At 31.1% G+C, this 18,919-nt stretch overlaps 1 protein-coding gene and 1 long non-coding RNA gene across 8 annotated transcripts in view; both read left to right on the top strand.

The window, feature by feature from the left end:
• Positions 1-18,919, top strand: part of PCDH9 (protocadherin 9) — a 908,561-nt gene that overhangs the window by 17,608 nt on the left and 872,034 nt on the right. Inside the window, exon 3 of one of the 7 annotated variants that reach the window (XM_032277264.1) lies at positions 6,075-6,467. The exons of the other annotated variants lie outside the window; for them this stretch is intronic. Within the exon in view, the coding sequence (XP_032133155.1) occupies positions 6,075-6,170 (96 nt within the window). The 3' untranslated portion in view covers positions 6,171-6,467. Of the gene's footprint in view, positions 1-6,074; positions 6,468-18,919 lie in introns of those variants that run through there. 7 annotated transcript variants of the gene reach the window in all.
• The window catches only part of LOC116551155, a 20,774-nt gene continuing 14,382 nt past the window's right edge, over positions 12,528-18,919 (top strand). The window contains exon 1 of the long non-coding RNA XR_004268735.1: positions 12,528-12,538. This is a non-coding gene — a long non-coding RNA (uncharacterized LOC116551155). The remainder of the gene's footprint in view (positions 12,539-18,919) is intronic.

Raw genomic sequence — 18,919 nt, 5'->3', positions numbered from 1 at the left:
CATTTAACTGTGAAATTTTCTGCTGCCAAAGATCTTGTCATATGATCCACGCATAGATATATAACTAGGCTTTCTTATTTTGTATTAATTCTGTTATTCAACACACATTTAATAACTAAATGCTATGATTCAGAAACAGCATTAGACAATGGGAATTTTTTTTAAGATCAAAAAACATTGTCTTTCCTTTAAAATATTCCATTAAATTTTAAGCACAATACTTTTTTCCTTGGAATTTCCTTATTAAAAAAAATATGAGTTCATTCTCAGTTTTAAATAGTTGTCATCATTTCCCTGAAATATATTTTTTAAAGTCTCTCTCTCTCACATTTTTTTTAACTACTGCTGGAGACTTGATCTTTCAATGGGGTAATAAAATTCTAAGATCTATTACTCTAATTATAAGAATGCCAGGTTTAAATTTATCCTTTGGTTAATTTGGAGGGGAATGTACTTTTTCATTCTTAAAATCACACTCCTTCTACAGGCAAAGGTGCTAATAAAATATAGTAGCAAGTAAAACTTCATTTTTTTAAACTACATGAGATTAGCATGTTTGCTATATTAAAAATTACTTTAAAAACATGGTGCACATTGATAATGTTGAATCATAACCCAAGCTAAAGTAGACAGTGTTTCTCTAAAAATGAAATTTCACTTGTAGAGGCATCAGATTTGAAAGGGCTATTTCAAGTCATGTTATTTTGAAAAAATGTTTTAGCCTTCACCCTTTAAAAAGACATGTTTAACATAGATATGGAACATAGATATTAAACTCTGACTGGAATAAATGTTTGGTTTAATTGGCTTTTGCCTCCAGATGGTTCTGATTTTGTCAAGTCCTTTTTCTTATGAATATTTATCACTATACTTCAAGGAACCATGCAATGATATAAATGTTGAAAACAGAGACCTTTATTTTATATATATGTTTTCCTAAATTGAAAAACATACATATCATGAAAATTTGGTTTTCTTTCATCTTAGAAGAAAATGTCATAATTGGCTTTACATTACAGGAAAGACAGACTATGTTATTTTTAACTCAATCATTTCTAAAACACTAATTTACATGTGGATGAATGTTTACATAAGCAGGTCATCCCCAAATTTCAAAATCATATTTCAACCAAAATTTTGTTCTTTGATAAATAATGCATGTAATGCCTCACCCGCACATTCTTGTACAAACATATTTTAAGAGATAAATCTTTATTGTTGGAAAACATACTATTTTAATTGCAGTTAGACTTCTGTGATAACCATCAAGCTGGTGCCTAACTCTAAAAGGATCTTTCCAACTGTTCTGTGGATGCTTAGGCTTAGGCAACAATCACTAAGTGATTACTGTAATTTAAATGAACTACAAAATTGAAACCTGCTAAAATATGTAGACCTCTGGAATAAAATGTGTATTTATGTTTGTTAATTAAATATTATTGATTAAAATTTTTATAGAAATTATTACTGGATTGATATGACTAACCAAAAAACTATATGTAATTCACTTTTTAATACTATGAAATATGGACAATTTGGTAAGCTAACTTAGAACCACCAAGCAACGGGATGTATTAAGCTTAGGAAGATACATACATTTAAATAAAGTTTGGTGTAGAAGTCACATGGGAGTTGCCCTGTTAGTAGAAACCAATTTATACATAAAATAAAAAAAGTGGCATTCTCACCAGTATTCACAATGACAATTAACTTCGTGTGTTTACATAGTTTCAATTTCTTGATTATTCTGATTTTTATAAGTGACTATGCAATGCATTACCACATAAAATAAACCAGTAGTGGTTACTAAAATCAGTATTTAGATTTTTCCCATTTTAAATTATTTTCTCTCTTTTTGGTTGTAATAATGTCTATTCAAAACCATTTATACTTTGCTGGAATTGCACTTAGCATCTTGAGAATTCAGTTTTCTCCTCTGAAAATTAGATAATTGGACTCAGCCATTTTTCATTTCTATTATTAAAAATTGAGCTACAGCTTTTGTTAATTACTTAGGGAAACATCACTCCTTGGCAGGTTTTCTCTTGCCACCCAACATCCATCTGGCCTACTTCTTTCTATTATCAGTTGATGTATGTTCAAATAGTGCACATCAATGTTAACATTGGCTCAAGAAAAACAATTACAAAGTTAATCACATGGTTCAGTCTCTCCTGACAATGAATGATTTGCAATATTCCCATTGTTTGTATGATCTATGTTATCACTCTCTTGCATTAGTGTTGATAACAGAGTATTGCCTCTATCTTTTTTGAGGTTGCTACCTGATTAATTTTCCCCTTCTGAACTAGAAAATTAACTTTTTTTTATTAAATTAGAAATCAAAAAACAGAACTATAAAACCTTGAGCAGATTGTTGGCATTTATTGTTTGATTGGAAAGCCGTGAACTTAATATCATTATGTAGCTGCCATATTTTTATCTGTAATATTACTCTTATAATGTTTGATTTTATTTTCCATAGTAACACATTAAGGTGACTTTAGCATATTTCAACTTTTGTTAATATTGGAAAATTATATCTAGGTTTGCAATAATGTGTAAATATAATAAAAATATCAAACAGTGGTAATTTGGACTGATAATGTCAGTTATCAGGACAAGTCTTAGAAAAGCTAATTTAATCAAATGATAACCATTGATTTTATAGGCAGTTTCTTCATTCAAAATAAAAGTAATGTCAAATTGAATAAATAATTTGAATAATCAGAATTGCCAGTCTCATGCTGAAGGAAAATCAACTTTGGGATTAGAAAAGCCAAATTGCAGATTAGCTGCAATAGCACCCAAATATACCATACGATTGTTAAAAATAAAACAGTGTTATTTGATTACATGAACACAAAATAAAACTGTTTTGCCATCAATGAGTCTAACACATTTTCTTCAGAATACTACAGAAATAAGAACCCACAGGATGGTTCTGAATCTTAACAGCAGCTTAGGAATACTTACTCCTCTAATATCTCAATTTGCTTGTATTTATTATTACTTATTGCATTATACCCTTTCATCTTCTAACAAGTGTAGGAAGACCAAATTCTTTCCGTGTTTTTGATAGAGAGATGATGAAGAGACTATTTTACACTGTAGGTGGGTTGGCCAAGGAGTCACTTTGCTAGTTTGGAAAGCTGACATCAATGAAGGAGACATATTAAGTAGTTCCAGAAATGCCACATTTTGGTCAAAAGACACTTTTTAATCATATTAAGCAGTCTCTAATGCTCACACCCTGAATGCCTTCTTTAAAATGTTCTAAACACTTCCAATCTGAAGAGGGGTTAAAATATAAATGTGGTAAACAAATCACACAAAAAATATACATTCTTAAGGAATTGTTCTTCTTATGTTATAGTCCTCCAAGTGTGCCAATGACATATCTGAAATATGTGGTGCTAAAGTGAGGCATTTTGTGTAATGGCTTAGTTGCCAGACTCAAGTACTGGGAATTCAGTCAATTCTGCTCTTGTAATACATTGTGTTAGCTTTCGGAACAATACTCCTGTGTTTCTCGGGAAAAGATATGAGTGTTTCCCCAATAGGAGAACAAATGTTATAGCCAATAGTGAGAGGTAGGAAAGATATATAATACTTACACAATCTAAAGTATCACTTAAAGTACTGTTTAAATAAAGTTTGTTTAGAAATCATGAGCGTTCTGTTCTATGTAATGACCAACTTCAACATAAAATCAGAGATGTGGCAATGTCGACATCACAAACAGTGGCAGCAAACAGGGTGCTGTTATAAATACAGATTGTGTATCCCAAGCCCTTTGCATTTTTCTATGCATATTCCTCTAACTACTCATATCAGAGATCTATGTTCTGGTAAAGCCTTCCGTAGTGACAGCTCCTGCATGCTTTTCTGTCCTATTCAAACACGACCAGCAGCAAACATACTTACACTTTTTTTCTAGCCAATTCTTTCTTATTTCTTGTGACAGGAGTAAATCTACTTATGAGAAAATAAAAGAAATGCTTATCTGTAGTCCCAAATGTTTTAATCACTACCTATGTCAGCCTAATTGTTTCCTAATGAAAAATTGTATCTAATTTTTAGTTAAATTTGTCTGTTTATTATGGAGATTTTACTCATATAGGAAAAAAAGTGACAGAAATATTATTAATACTAAATGACACTAATATGTCATTGGGGAATAACCATATGGTTCTATGAACATGATATGCTTTCTAAATGTTCATTCCACAAATATATGGTCATTTGGAGGCTGCTGAAAATAAAACCTACCAATTTTGTAAATGTTGATAATATCTCTGACAGGAAATTATAAGGAATGTAAAAGTAATACAAAACAAAAAAGTTAGTTTTTGTCAAATGAACATGCAAGGATTTTGGCATAAGACACACTTTAGCTACTTGGGGTATTAATTAATTAATGAAGTGTTAGCAGTATCTGGCAAGGTGAGAAGACGGACAGACAAAGAAAATTCTGCTAGTTCACAGAGCATTGTCAGAGCAAGCATTCCCAGGACAATACAGTGAATCACAGCTATTTGATTATCAAATCAGTTCTCTATTGTAAAACTACAAAGGGATGATGTCACTGGAATCTGATTTGGAATTGGATGCTTATAGATTAATAAGGTTGTATAGACTGTGCTTTCCAATATTTTGCCTCAAAAAAGAATAAATTCATTAGGAATTTCAACAAAAGTAACCTTACACAACCATTATAGTGGTAGAGTAGCCTATATAGGGAAAAAGCCAATAATAAAAAGTAATCAATTTATTAATCTCAATGGTGAGTTATTGGCATTGAATCTATTGATTGCATTGACATGATCAGTCATAGCTTTATTACTAAAAATGTGATCATGCTCTTAAACATACATAAAACTCACTGGCCAAAATAAACCACAGTTAATTTCAGCTAAATAACGAATAATTTCACAGGAAAGTGGAAGATATTTGAGGCTTTGTAAAGAGAGGATCACAGTATTCACCTTGATACCATTATCTCCTGATTTCTAGAAACTCAGCTTGCAAGGCCTTGAAAGGAGCTGTCAAACAGCAGATCATGATAGTAGCTGATATCTACTAAATGCGCCTTGCGCCTGGAGTTCTTAGCACTTTACATGTATTAACTCAAATAGGACCAACTACTTTTTGAGGCAGATACTATTATTATTGTCCCTATTCTATAGCTGAAGAGAAGTTGAATGATCTGTTTCAGGTCACAGTTCTAGTAAGGGGAGAATAATTTACAATTCCAACACTAGCAGTCTGATACCAGACACTGTGCTCTTAGCTGCTAATTAGTACTGCCTCTATCATGGAGCTTCTATGTAAAACATAAAATTATAGTCAATCAGCAAAAGAAAATTGTGCCAAAAATAAAATATTTGTGTAAAGGTAAAAAAAAAAAATGATCACTGAAGTCAAATAGTCAAATTTAACCTTTATTTATTTATTTATTTTCTTCATTATTATACAAATTTTGCTACTGAGCACAAAGCATTATGACAGAACTATTCCCCGAGACATGGGGAGATACTTTACAATGAACATTCACAGACAGTGTATGGGAAAAGTAGAAATTAGCATTTGTATCTTTTAGGCAGTTGGATTCTAGATATTTTTTACATACAGTGAATTTTAGTCATTAATTTTAAAAATTTGCTCTTTTTTTTTCTTTTTTTTTTATTTTGAGATGAAGTGTCACTCTGTTGCTCAGGAGGGAGGGCATTGGCAAGATTTCGGCTCACTGCAACCTCCGCCTTCCAGGTACGATTCTCCTGCCTCAGCCTCCCAAGTAGCTGGGATTACAGTCACGTGCCACCACACTCAGCTAATTTTTTGTATTTTTAGTAGAAACGGGGTTTCACCCTGTTTGCCAGGATTATTTTGATCTCCTGACCTCGTGATCCACCCACCTCAGCCAATTATTCTTATTTTGTGCCATGACTCATAAGGTAAGAAGAGAGCTGGAAGAGGGGAAAGTCAAACTCTAATGATAACAAGTATGTCTCAGTCCCAGACTACTTGACTGGAATGATGTGTTCTTTTTTTTTTTTTAATTTTTATTCCAGCCCCTGTGCCCGAATGGTTCAGAAGCAAACATCAGGCATCTCTGTGCAAACGTGCCAGCTAAGATCAATATGGGCCTTCCTCCAGCCTATCTGTAATGCACTGGGAGAATATATCTTCATGTCTATTTAGAAACATGCATATAATAGGTTATTTTAATGCTATTTATAAAATTTTAGCCTTTTCCTAGATTAGGTTTTCCACTTTTATCACCCATAGCCACAAAATTATTCAGTTATTTTCTACAGTTCTATAAATATATCATAATTATGAGCTGCTTAATGTCTTCCTTAAAAACTTTAACAATATCTGGTAAATGCCAGTGTGGTGGCTTACACCTTTAATCTTAGTGCTTTGGGAGGCCAAGGAAGGTGGATCACTTGAGTTCATGATTTTGAGAGCCATCTAGGCAACATAGCAAGACCCCATCTCTACAAAAAATACAAAAATTAGCCAGGCGTGGTTAGGCACTCCTATAGTCGCAGCTATTTGGGAGGATGAGGCAGGAGGATAGCTTGAGCCCAGGAGGCCGAGGTTGTAGTGAGCCAAGATTGCACCAATGCACTCCAGCCTTGGCACTAAAGCAAGACGCTGTCCCAAAAAAAATAAATAAATAAAACCATCAACCACATGTTGAATCTCAAGATTCCTCTTAAACCTGAGAGCTAGGGAGAATCATTTCAGCTATACAGTGAAATTAAATTTGTCTATCATAGATTATTATAATGGATGTATATTGATAAAATGTCGAGGTGAGAATGTTACAGTTGTAATTCGAGGTCTATTTAAACACTAAAATGAAATAGAGAGTTATGGATGCACTGCTTTCCATATTGTGTTTGGCATAGGAAATTGATTCTCGGAATAATATGCTACCCTCTTTTTTGTTCATTGTTTGTAGTGCATATGGATGATGGAATCACTTTCATCAATACAGTTCTTATTTAGAACATAAATTCTGTAACATTCCTGGAAAATAAAAAAGATTTGTGTGTTCAAGGCAAGTTCCTTGATATGAGACAAGCAGACTGACTTTCAATTACAAACACTTTCAATTTTGAACCTTGCATTTTTATTGCAAGAGCTCAGTTATTTTCCAAAGTTTGGTTTGAGAGTTATTTTCAGGCAGCAGCTTTTTTCTTGAAATCCCTTACTGATAAGCATAGTAGACAGAAATATTTCAATTACTCTAATTAAAAAGCGGTGTTCAGCATGTTGACTGAAGGTGGAGTTTATGTTGTTCACTAAACAATAAGAAATTGGGAAGGGAATATTTTGGATAGATCATTGATATGAGAAAGTTAAATTCACCGTTAATTTGTCAATGAACTAGAGCAGTAGCGTTTCCTTTGTTAAAATATTAAGACATTGGAAATGCATAATTCTTAGACATGAACTCAAAGACATACTGGCAAGTTTACTTTTAGCTCACTGGTATATGCAAGATAGACATCAATTTATGGTGAGGATATGAGGAAGTTTTTATCTATCCATTTGTTTAAAGAGTCATGTTTAGAGAAACATTTTTTAAAAAAAGAAGTACTCTTCAATGGAACTCATGTTTAATTAGACCAAACATAAGCAAACACTTTAAGTAATCGCTTTTTAGCAGATTTTCATGGAAGAGTGCCAAATTGTTTTGGTTTCACTATAGGTTTACATTCTTCTGATAGAATTTCCAGTTCGGATTTGAAAAACAAAACTCTGTCATACAGACATGAATACAGTGGCCTAACCTGATATGTTAAATTAGTTCTTCAGATTACTTAAAATATAGCTGGGGTTTTCCTTTATCCAGGGACTAATGTTCAAGATTTTGTGAAAAAGATAATTAATTTTGCACTGACATTCTGGATGTTGGTGATAATTTGTAGTGACATTATGCTTATTGGTTATGAGTGTGACAGGCAGGCAGGCTGGATCCAAATGGACATTACAAGAGCCAAATTAAATAGTGTGAGCATTGGAAATTTCTGCCTTCAGGAAAGCAGAAGTTTTCAGCATGCACTTTGTTTTCTACCTCCACAATTATGGATTAATATACATCAATTCTAGGCAGTTGAGGAATGACGTGAGAGGATTAATGGAACTGGACAACACTATGCAAGTGAAGTGAAAATTCTGTAATGATTTTTCTGCGGTGATGTAGTAGACAAGGCAAATGGGCATCAGCTCCTAGCCTTTGCACCTTCAGAATTTCAAGAAAATGAATGAAAAGATAAGTGAAAAACAGCTATCTAACTAAAGCTGGCATGATAATTTTTTCTCATCAAATACATACATCATTTTTCACAAATAAGGAGGGGTTATTCAATTGAGTGAGCCAATACTGTGTGCAGTGTATAATTTTACCCATTTAACTGTGGCCACTTTTATCTCTCGAAACTACTTAAAGAAAAACTGTGCTTACTCTATATTCATAATAAGTAAAACAGGTTAGATATAAAAACGATGACCAGCCTTATATGTAATCATATTCATTTTGCTTTATGAAATAACTCTGAGGGGACATTATTTTTTCCACGCCTTTTTAAAGTTTTAATAAGAATGTTTAACTCCAATACATTGAGCTGCCCTAATGCCTACTGTTTCTTTTTTTTTCTACCACAAAGTTTACCTATCATATGTAGATTTATGGCAATATTTTCTACCACCAAGGCTGTGGGTTTTTATTTTCCAAGTTATGTGAAAACTTGATTGTCATTATTGCAAATTGATTATTTCCATAGAGGTGCTTTAATAAAATTTCTGATCTCAGACTTTAATTTGGTAAGCTCTTACACATATTTATAGATAATTTATGATAGGAGGGTTAATCTTTAGATTTTTACAATGTGGTTTTCTTGTGATACATATTCAGGGGAAGAGGTAGATTCTTTAATTGCATGCATTTTATTTTTTAACCACAAAATGTGTTTAAAAGCTATGCAAGAATTAGAAAAGTAAACTACAGCAATATTAAAATTATTTTGCATCACCTTTACAGACCCAGCTCGCTTAGACAATGGTATTCCAGTAAATCACAGTATTTTTTAAAGCTTGTTTTTCCTTGTTACCTCCTGAAATTGTGATTTTAAAGCCAAAAGGTCAGGAATATGCCAAATTTAAGATGATTATTTGGAAAAGAGAGATATCACAATCTTGTTAAATATGCTATACTTAAGGTGATTGTAAATGAATTTTTTAAATATATATACAGGATGGCATTAAAACAGAATTACAAAGTTTATTAACCATGATGATGGAGTTCAGGATGCAGATAAAATGATTGTCTTAAACTTTCAGTAAATTTGTTAGCCTATTTAAGACTACTTGTAGCTTATGAAACTTTGTTTATATTTATTTAGTTTCAAAAATTAAGAAAGAATTAGAGGATATTTGAAGTTCTTTTATTTAGTTTCTAAAATTGTGAGAGAATGGTCAAAAGACTGGAATGTCTTATTTTGAGTGAATGTGTACACACTTTACAGTTGAAAGAATCATTGCTTTGCTTCTGGCAAGATCTTAAAGCCCTGTATCGAGACAACATAGAGATTTGCTTCATTAACCCCTGTTCATTTCACAGGGCAAGAAATCAGATCCTCTTTGGCAATCATATGTTACCTGAATTATATTTAATCTCTTTATTACTCTGGCAATATACCAAGATACTCACATATTCACATACACACAGGCACACACAGAGAAAACTCTAATGCAAATATGGCAAAATGAACACCCTCACTCATACATCAGGCCATTTCTTCTTCTCATAAATCGAATATGAATAGCTCTGATGGCATTTCTCTCTGACTGAAAAATAAGGTGCCATGTTTATTCCATGCAAAGCCCCTGTATTACAGTTTTATGGCCCTCACTAAATTAGATAAATCTGCATTTGTGTGTGTCCACTACTAAGCCTCCCTCATGCCACCTGACTTCTTGCAGAAAGTGTATATGCTCTCCATTCTGACCATTAAGAGGCAACTTTGTGAGTTATAGAGATTGACTGGGTGCTTGACATGTGGTACTGCTCCATTAAAACAGTGGGCAATTGGTACTAGGGAGGTTTAGGAGAATTTAAGCTGTCTTTATTGTTTTTAGATGTGCTCTTAGATGTGGTAATATCTTAATATTTTATTAACAAAAATATAAAAATCCAACTTCAATTCACATTATAATAGATTTTCTCATATTGCTTTTGTGGTCCAGATATAAAAAATAACAACAATAATTCATTCTATAATCGTTTTCTAATATTACCAGGCAGTTTTTGTAGACAGAGCCAGATAATCGTATTGCTCATTATTTAAGAGTAAAGTACATTTTTTTCAATCATTATTGCCTAAGTAATTTTTAGGAAGTGATGGTTGAATGGTCCTCCCCACCTCACCACACCAAGATAGGTTGGTATGAGTGTTTGCTTTTCCTTTCTGTCACTCTTTAAAGAATTCTATAGAAAATAACAGTATTGCTTCAATTTTTAAAAAACTTGATAATTTACATTATTTTATTTCTGAAAAATAGCCACATTTTTACATACCCCAAATAAATTGCCATGTGTAACTATGTAAAAAAAATAATTAAATGTGGCTGAAAAATATCTCACTTGTTGTACTATAATGTATGAATAATAATAAATGTAAAACCCTTGACATCACATTTTCCTGTAATACTATTAGTCTATAGGTAACATTTACAATACAGTATATTCAATTGCTACCTTGTGAAATGAATTTTTGACATAATTAGTAAGGTACTAAACAAAGCATTATTATTGAAGAATTATAGGGGAAAATTTACCAATTGAAAATTGATAATTAAAGGTATTTAAAATATGTATATTGCAGAGTAGATAAGAAGCTCAATGTAGCAATATATTTCTATTTTGAATTCAAATTGTTTTTATTGCATAAAAACAAATTGGCTCAAGAACTAGGTGATACATTTTAGAAAATTTAAAATAGCCAAAATAATGTTGAAATATGTTTTATGGATAATTTATCAATAAAAATTATTACTGTTAAAAATTGGTAGATTTCTTTCGTCCCTGTGATAATGATTTAAATTGAATGGGAATTTAGTAACATACAGGGATGCATCTTAATATCTATATTTGCTGAACAGTGGTAAACACACAATTAAAACTTATCCTTATTAAAATGGACTTTTGTACACTATAATTTGAATTAAGTAGTAATGAATATATAAAGTATTTAAAGACTTGTATATCAAAATGTATAACGTTCCATTTTTGGCTATATTTTGTAAAACATTTTTGGTGTAATCAGTATGACTCTCACATGTCAAATCAAGTATTCTACTATTTATTTAAACAGATATATACCTAATGTATTTGAAAGCTTATTGCACTCATATAATTGTATATATTGTGGCTTCAAAAGTCTGTACTTATTCTTGCTTTAAAAAAGTAGTATGTGCATTTCTTTCCAATTTATTTTTAATTAATTATATTAAGGATAACATTCTTTACTAAATGTACCCTAAAATTCACAATAAAGTTTCAGAAATTGTTTTGTACAATGTTGAGACTTTGTGTTGAATTTGTTTGTGAACATTTTTTGAAATTGTGCTCTGGTCTTCTAATAAGGATTTCCTGACCTTAATCTTGCTGATAAAATGATGAGTGGAAACATGTGGTTTGGTAAATAGCTAGCCCCTGTGTAAATAGGAGGTCATTCTCCTCCTAAGTGATGAATTGCTCACACGTGTGGAACCTTAGGCTAAAGAGTATGAGCTGGGCTTCCCCTCACTCTCCCAACCCCTAGGAACTCGTTATGTCCGCTTTTCAGCCTCGGAATCTCAAGCAATTTGCACTTTGAGCATTCTAGACGGCAGAGAAGCAGTTACAAGGAGGTGACGTGGAGAAAATATATGCAGGTCTGTTAAACACTTTTGTGCTCAATTTATAGCTGTTATTTAAGATATTTAATAGTAAAAGTTTGCAATAAATTTCTTTTGACATGCTATTGAGAAAAGATAAAGCTAGACACTCAAATACAGTAAATATAAAGATACAGACTTGGTTTAGGTTTGCTCACTAGAGGACAGACACTTATTTTGCTAAAAAAAAATTTAGATTCCTGGGTCGAGGACAAAACTCTGTACCATCATGAGTCACCACAGTGTTTAATATCACCTTATGAAACCAGCTGAGATACAACCACTTGGCTATTACCACGGAGAAACACATTACCTCTACCCTGCTGTGTATGGATGCATTTCTTCAGCTATGTGTTTTATGTTTTGATTCCCTACAATAGAAGTGGGAAATTCAATTAAATGTACATAGCAAATAAATTTCCAATTTATAGATTATTTTATGTATATGCTAATTAAAAACAAAAATACAACAAAATAATCATTGATACCATTTAAAAGTCCCAGCATCTTTCATTTGAAAAGGGTCCCGTTTTGTAAGGATATTCATTGAAAGAACAGAGGTGAAAAATTGCTAATCATAAATGTAGAATGCATGTTCCAAAATTGCTTTTAGTCTTATATTTATTTTAATCCATGGTATATAGCCCATTCTGCTCTATTTGCTAGTTTTGTTTTGTTTCTGCCCGTGTTTTTTTCATAAAAAGAGGAATTTACTCAGGTCCATTTGGTAAATCTAGTTGAGTGAAAATACTGTCAGCTTGCTTTGAGGTTCTGATGCTGCACACAAAACAGCGTGTTTTTCCTGTTCCACCCATACATAAAAATATTTTGCATAATCAAGTAGTGAAATGTGAATGTAAACAAGAACTAACCAAGTGGCTTGTTGGTATCTTAGTTAAATGTTTAAAAACCCAAGATAGCACATGCTTTTCTATAAAAAAAGAAGTGATTTCAAATAGTATTTTCTCCTTTGATTTGTTCCCTGAAATTGTTTTCTATTTTAATGGTTTCCAGAAGTTCTATCCATTCTTTTACTCTTTAACATTTTTTCATGAGCTGTAATTCTTTACAAAGATTTTGCCCATAGTTTTATTTACATGTAGTACATATTTTGTCAATGCACATTGACAAAATGCATTATCCAAATAACGTTCATCACTTAATTTCACTTCATATATGTATTTTGCTATTAAATTGAATATTAATATTCTGATACATACTGGCTAAATGTGTATTATTGATCATTTTAGAAGCAGGTGATTTTTAACTGAAAATAATGGGGTACAAGGGAAGGAAGGAATTTATGACTAACCAACAGTATATTTTTATGAACAATACAACCAGTTTATCCTCTTAATTATTAATCACTAGAAATATGGTGATTAATCTTAGAGATATAGTTGTATATGATATATGTTCATACATTTATATACCCACATATAAATGCATTCTAATACATATGCATTTAGGTATGGAATATATTTTATGCATAAGTTCAGACATATTGAAAATGATTGAAGCATTAATTCTTCTATACTGAAAAACATTAAATTTATGTTATTTATTAAATTTAATCAGTTTAGTTATCTTTTATACAATCAGATTTTAAGACTTGATAATGTGACAATTATTTTTGAGGTTATTTGAATAATGTAACACATTTTGGTATTAAATTTTTGCATAGAGATAGTTTTTAAAATTAACATTAATCAGTATTGCCAATAACCTAAGTATCATAAGCAGAGATCATTATTTCTCCTATAGCCACTTTTGCTATTTAAAATTTCTTAAAGCACAACCACCACCATTTAGTTTTTGAAAATATCAGAGTAGCTATTTATTCGTATGAACATATAAATAAATTCAGAATTATCAAGTTAGTTTAAATGAGTCATTATTTAACTTTTCTTTTGATCACATTAAAATACTATGACTGTCCCTAGAAAAGGGTAATTCCACACTTCATTTATTTAATGAGTTCTTATAGATTACCTATGTTGTGGTATGTGTGTTTTGCTAAGTGAATCATCAGCATATGCATGATTTAATATGTTTCACGTGCCACACTTAGCAACTATCCTAGCAGAAGATTTGTAAGCTGACTGTTTGTTTGATTGTTTTGGTGGAAGAGGGCATAAAATTAGAAGTTGTGTACACCAAATGGGATTCAATAAAATGCCTCAAATTCAAAAGAAAGCTGGCAGAATTCCTGGTACATAGTAGGCACTCAATAATGCTTTTTTTAATAAATGAGAGGCCACTCCTTAGGACCGATTTATTCTTAAAATATATATCAGCAATAATAATTTATAGTTTTTTTCCAAAAATATTTTAAATAATCTTGTTATATGTTAAGATGCATACTAAGGTAAATTTTAGTATTTTATTTCATTTTTTTTCTCTTGACATACTTGCAAAATAGAACAAAGTGTGTTCCCTATATAATGGGAAACAACACCTGACATTTGTGTTTTTTTGATTTTTTTCACAAAAACTCTGTATATGATATTTAAAATAAATGTATTATCCCTGTAGTTCGTAAAAATCATGGAGCAACTATATTCAATTTGCCATTTTTAGTGTAAATATATATTAAACAAAATTATATATGTATTTTATTTTTAAAATATCAAAAATAATAAAAACTGGAAAATGTATGTTTTGTTCTGATAACCATGTGTTACCTTCTTTGCATTATTAGCTCATGTCTTACATAGAATTGTAAGAATTTTAATATTAATTCATTTATAAACATCACTATTAATTGATACATTTAAGAGGAAGTTCTTAAATATATGTCTTTAATACATGCATGTAATATTGTGCCTTTCGGCAATTACTTATTTTAATCATTTTGAAAATATGCGGTAGCCTTAAGCGTGGTTATTGACAACTGAAATATATTTGCTGCTTTAACTATTTCATTTATCAAGTTCTAAAAGTTCTAAAAGGCTTTATGTTTGGACTCCTTTGAGTGTCATTTAAAAGCTATAGGCCTGCTCCAGAAAAATTCATATACTTGCAGATATATATATTTTTGAAATTGCAAATCAGAGTTCCCACAGACTTCATGGAGCCCATCTATAAAAATCTTCCTGGAGACTGTGGCCCTGAGTAACAACCATATAAAAAGTTATTGGACTCTCAATGCAACTCCTAATAAATATGCTTTGAAAATAGCTTAGAGTATTTCAAATAAAAAGAATTTAATATTCTTTTCCCAGCACTAGCTATTTTTTTTAAATGATCTTTCTTTGGAACCAGTTAATTGTGTAATAATGGCTAAAACCTTGAAACAGTTTAGCTTCCTTGTCTTGTACAATATAAAAATGAGATAAAAACATACACTTTGCCATAAGAATGAATGCATTGATCACATAATGAAATGGTCTTTATTGAATATATAATTGAGGCTATTACTAGACATGCAAATATGCAGCCACATAGAGCTAGCCAAAAAGAATGCGGCAGTTTTAAATTTAAGCTCCTTTTGATGTATGCAGTCCTCATTATTTGTTAAATTTGATTTTTTTTCCTATATTTTGTCCATTGTCCTTTCACTACTGTAAATTGCACAGATGTTACCTATGGAGGTTCAGGACAAAGGTATTTTTTCCTGTTCAATTTCACATTTCCAACCTAGACTTTGCCTAACATTCTCTTTCTTCTTACAAATAAACTGGTAAAAGTGGTACATTTCTTTTTTGCCTATAGCCATGTGTTTATAAAGTAATTTCACATAAAATAGTGTTTGAAAATGCACATTTTATTTCTGTCCCCATTTCTGTGAAAATTAAAGCTCAGTATTAAAGCATTTTTCAAGGTCACAAGAGCTCCTATTTGGCTTAGGTAGGATTTTGGGTTTTTTGGTAATCTAATACTCATCCCAAGAATCAGGGTTGATTTGAAAAGAGACACAAATATGCATTTGAAAGACAGCGAATGAAACATTTACGTAATCGTACATTAAAATGCACTTGCCAAGTATTCATTTTTGAAACACATACAAAACTTTATTTATCTATAATATTTAATAGTATTTGTCATATATGCAGAGATGCTTTTCTCCATACATTTTCACTATGTGTAGTTTTCTCTGATGATCAAAGACATTTCAAACTTGATGAATTAGTATGTTTTTGTTTTTCTATGTATTTTCTGTCAGAACTGTGAGATGGGAGAAGTTTCTGTCATGACTCAGAAGTAAAACATCCTGGATGAAATTGATAATCAATATACATTTATGATCATTTTCCAAGTACCATTCTCTATCAGTCCATTTCTTTAGGATGCATTTCTTTATTTCTCTCAATTACGATTTCTCTTTAGTTTTCGACTAATTCATACCCCATTAGAGCTTCTATACCTAGTACTTGTACATCAAAATACATTGCACATATTTTTTTTTCATGGATTATTTTTTAACTTTCAAAACAGCTATATTAGGTAAATGTTATTTTTATCCACAACTCCTTGATGAAGAAACTTAAGTTTCAGAGATATTAAGCAATTTATCCAAAGAGTTTGTTGACACTTCACCACAAACTATCACAGATTAAGTGACCACTTCAATAGCAGCTCTCCTTTAAAAGTTAGTGATCCTTTTATTTTCTACAACTTAACTGAGGCACATTTTACATACTATATAAGTCACTCATTGAAAGTTTACAATTCTATAACGTTTAGTCAATTTATCAAGTCAAGCAAGCATTCTTACAAACCAGTTTTAAAACATTTTCATTACTCCATTGAGATCCTTTGTACCCATTTATTGTTAATATCTGTTCCCATATACATGGAATCAAATGCCTCGATAAAATTGGCTTTTTTGGATATTTCATATATATGTAGTCATGCTGTATGTAGTATGTTGTATATTGCTTTTTAGTAATCATTTTTGTTATTACTTTTAAGTGAATACACCTTTAAATATCAATACGATTATCAATATTGGGAAAATATAATAATTCTTCCTTATACCCTCACAAATATGACTAATTTCCACCCAAAGCATTCCTAGTTGGTATAAATCCTTATTTTGCTCAAAAAGTTCTGGAGAACTCAAATAACTTGTCTCAAGAGTAATGAATTATTTTTATTGCTTTCAAACTGGTATTTCCATCCTTTGGTACCTATTAAGAGATTAAGTTGTTACTTTTAGAGATCTCAAAATGTATGAAAACAAACAATAGTCCAGACACTGTTAATAGTCCCATCAGACTGTATTGACTGGTATTTTCATACACATTGTTTTTTCAGTGGTTTGGATGGATAACATCCTCTTATGGAAATTTCTCAGTTTTCACAACTGATTTAGGTTTCCATTCTCAATCAAGCCGGTGATTCTTCTTTGATACATAACACACCCATTGTAATTTCAAATGACTTTTTTTAATAAACAGTCTCATATTGATATTAATGATGATGTCTCTTATGTTTGAAACATTTTTTTTATTTTGCTTTATTCCTATATTTTATCATCTACTCTAACTGCTGAGTAGTTCCAACTGTGCCCCTCATGTCAAAAAGTTACCAAATTGTTCAGTTCTCCCACAGTAAATTAAATGAGCAGAAATAAATGCTCACCATTTCCTGGCAGTTCTATAGAAATCATCAGAAACCCCAAACTGCAAATTTTAGATGATGGTAAATCTAACAAAATAATAAATATGAATATTATTGTGAATAGCAAGCAAAGGTATTTACATGCAAAACATATCACATGATCCAAGATTTATTTGCTTTTAAACTTAAGCTGCCATTCCTCAGTTTTTAGAAGCAAATTAAATTCTGTAATTATAAATTTTGAGCAAATATTAACCTAGTTTTATTTGCTGAACAAATATTAAAGAGGTAATTTGAGGAGATGGCCAGAGATGGTCAATAACAAAGTAGTTCATTGAAGAGTCATTACACCTCTGAAAAATCAAATACAAAAAGATAATAAAGATAAAAGTTAAAAAGCTTATTTCAGTTTTCCATAGTCATGATTGAATTTTTGTCCCCTATATTTTAATTTGGAGACAATGATTTCGTGTTACTCAACATTAGTAAAACAGAGAAATATTGAATGCTTTATAATTTCTGTAGTGCTTATATGAATGCAGTAATCAACAAGTGAATATTTGAAAGAATTTAGAAAAGTATCTGGCACAAAATTAGCATTGTTAAGTGTTTGATAAGATTGATAAGACTATCAAAACAAATTTTTCTTCTCAATTTAACTTTAAAAACTGTTTTTGCTTTGATAATCTTCTGTCCAATCAGCTTTGAAAAAATTCCTCTTGATTTAGGTAATAGAAAAAATGTAAATAACCTATATGCATAAAATTTGAAAGTTACATTGTTTCTTGTTTCTATGTGTATACGTATAACTTAAATATTAGTGATACTGAAGTTAAATGTTAGCCTCGCTTGTCTAATAAAATCAGATTTAACAGGAATATTTAAAACTGGTTTCACTTCCATAGAAATATGGACAGAATTAGTAAAAGGTCGTTTCCATGGGGATTTGAGGAGGCTTTCAAATAGAAAAATTAAAAGAACCTTTATATGAAGCTTCCATAGACTCATAAGATTTTCTTTAAACATTGCTTGTAAGTAAAGATCCCCCTCTTCCCTTAGAAGGAAGTAATTAAGAATATACATCAAATGTAATCTATGGTAACATAGGCTCTGTACAAGGCATTATTTATTTATATGACATTTATTTCAGAAAAACTCATGTTTTAGAGTTTAACAGGTATTCTAGTTGGTATTCATGTTTTTAATTTCAGGCAAGATTTGAGATACTGTGTTTACTTTCCTATATTTTTATTGTGTTAAATATAATGAAATTTGATTAGAGAAGAAAATAGATAAGAATGCAAAAAATATTGCGTCACAAGGGAAGAGTGCCAAAGAATTATTTGTCTCTTAAGTTGTGTGTGTGTGTGTGTGTGTGTGTGTGAGAGAGAGAGAGAGA

The sequence above is a fragment of the Sapajus apella genome, unplaced genomic scaffold, assembly GCF_009761245.1.
Source record: "Sapajus apella isolate SASKATOON/1434 unplaced genomic scaffold, GSC_monkey_1.0 scaffold9, whole genome shotgun sequence".
NCBI classification, from domain to species: domain Eukaryota; kingdom Metazoa; phylum Chordata; class Mammalia; order Primates; family Cebidae; genus Sapajus; species Sapajus apella.
Note: the sequence above shows the minus strand (reverse complement) of the source record. Positions and strands in the feature narration are given on the sequence as shown.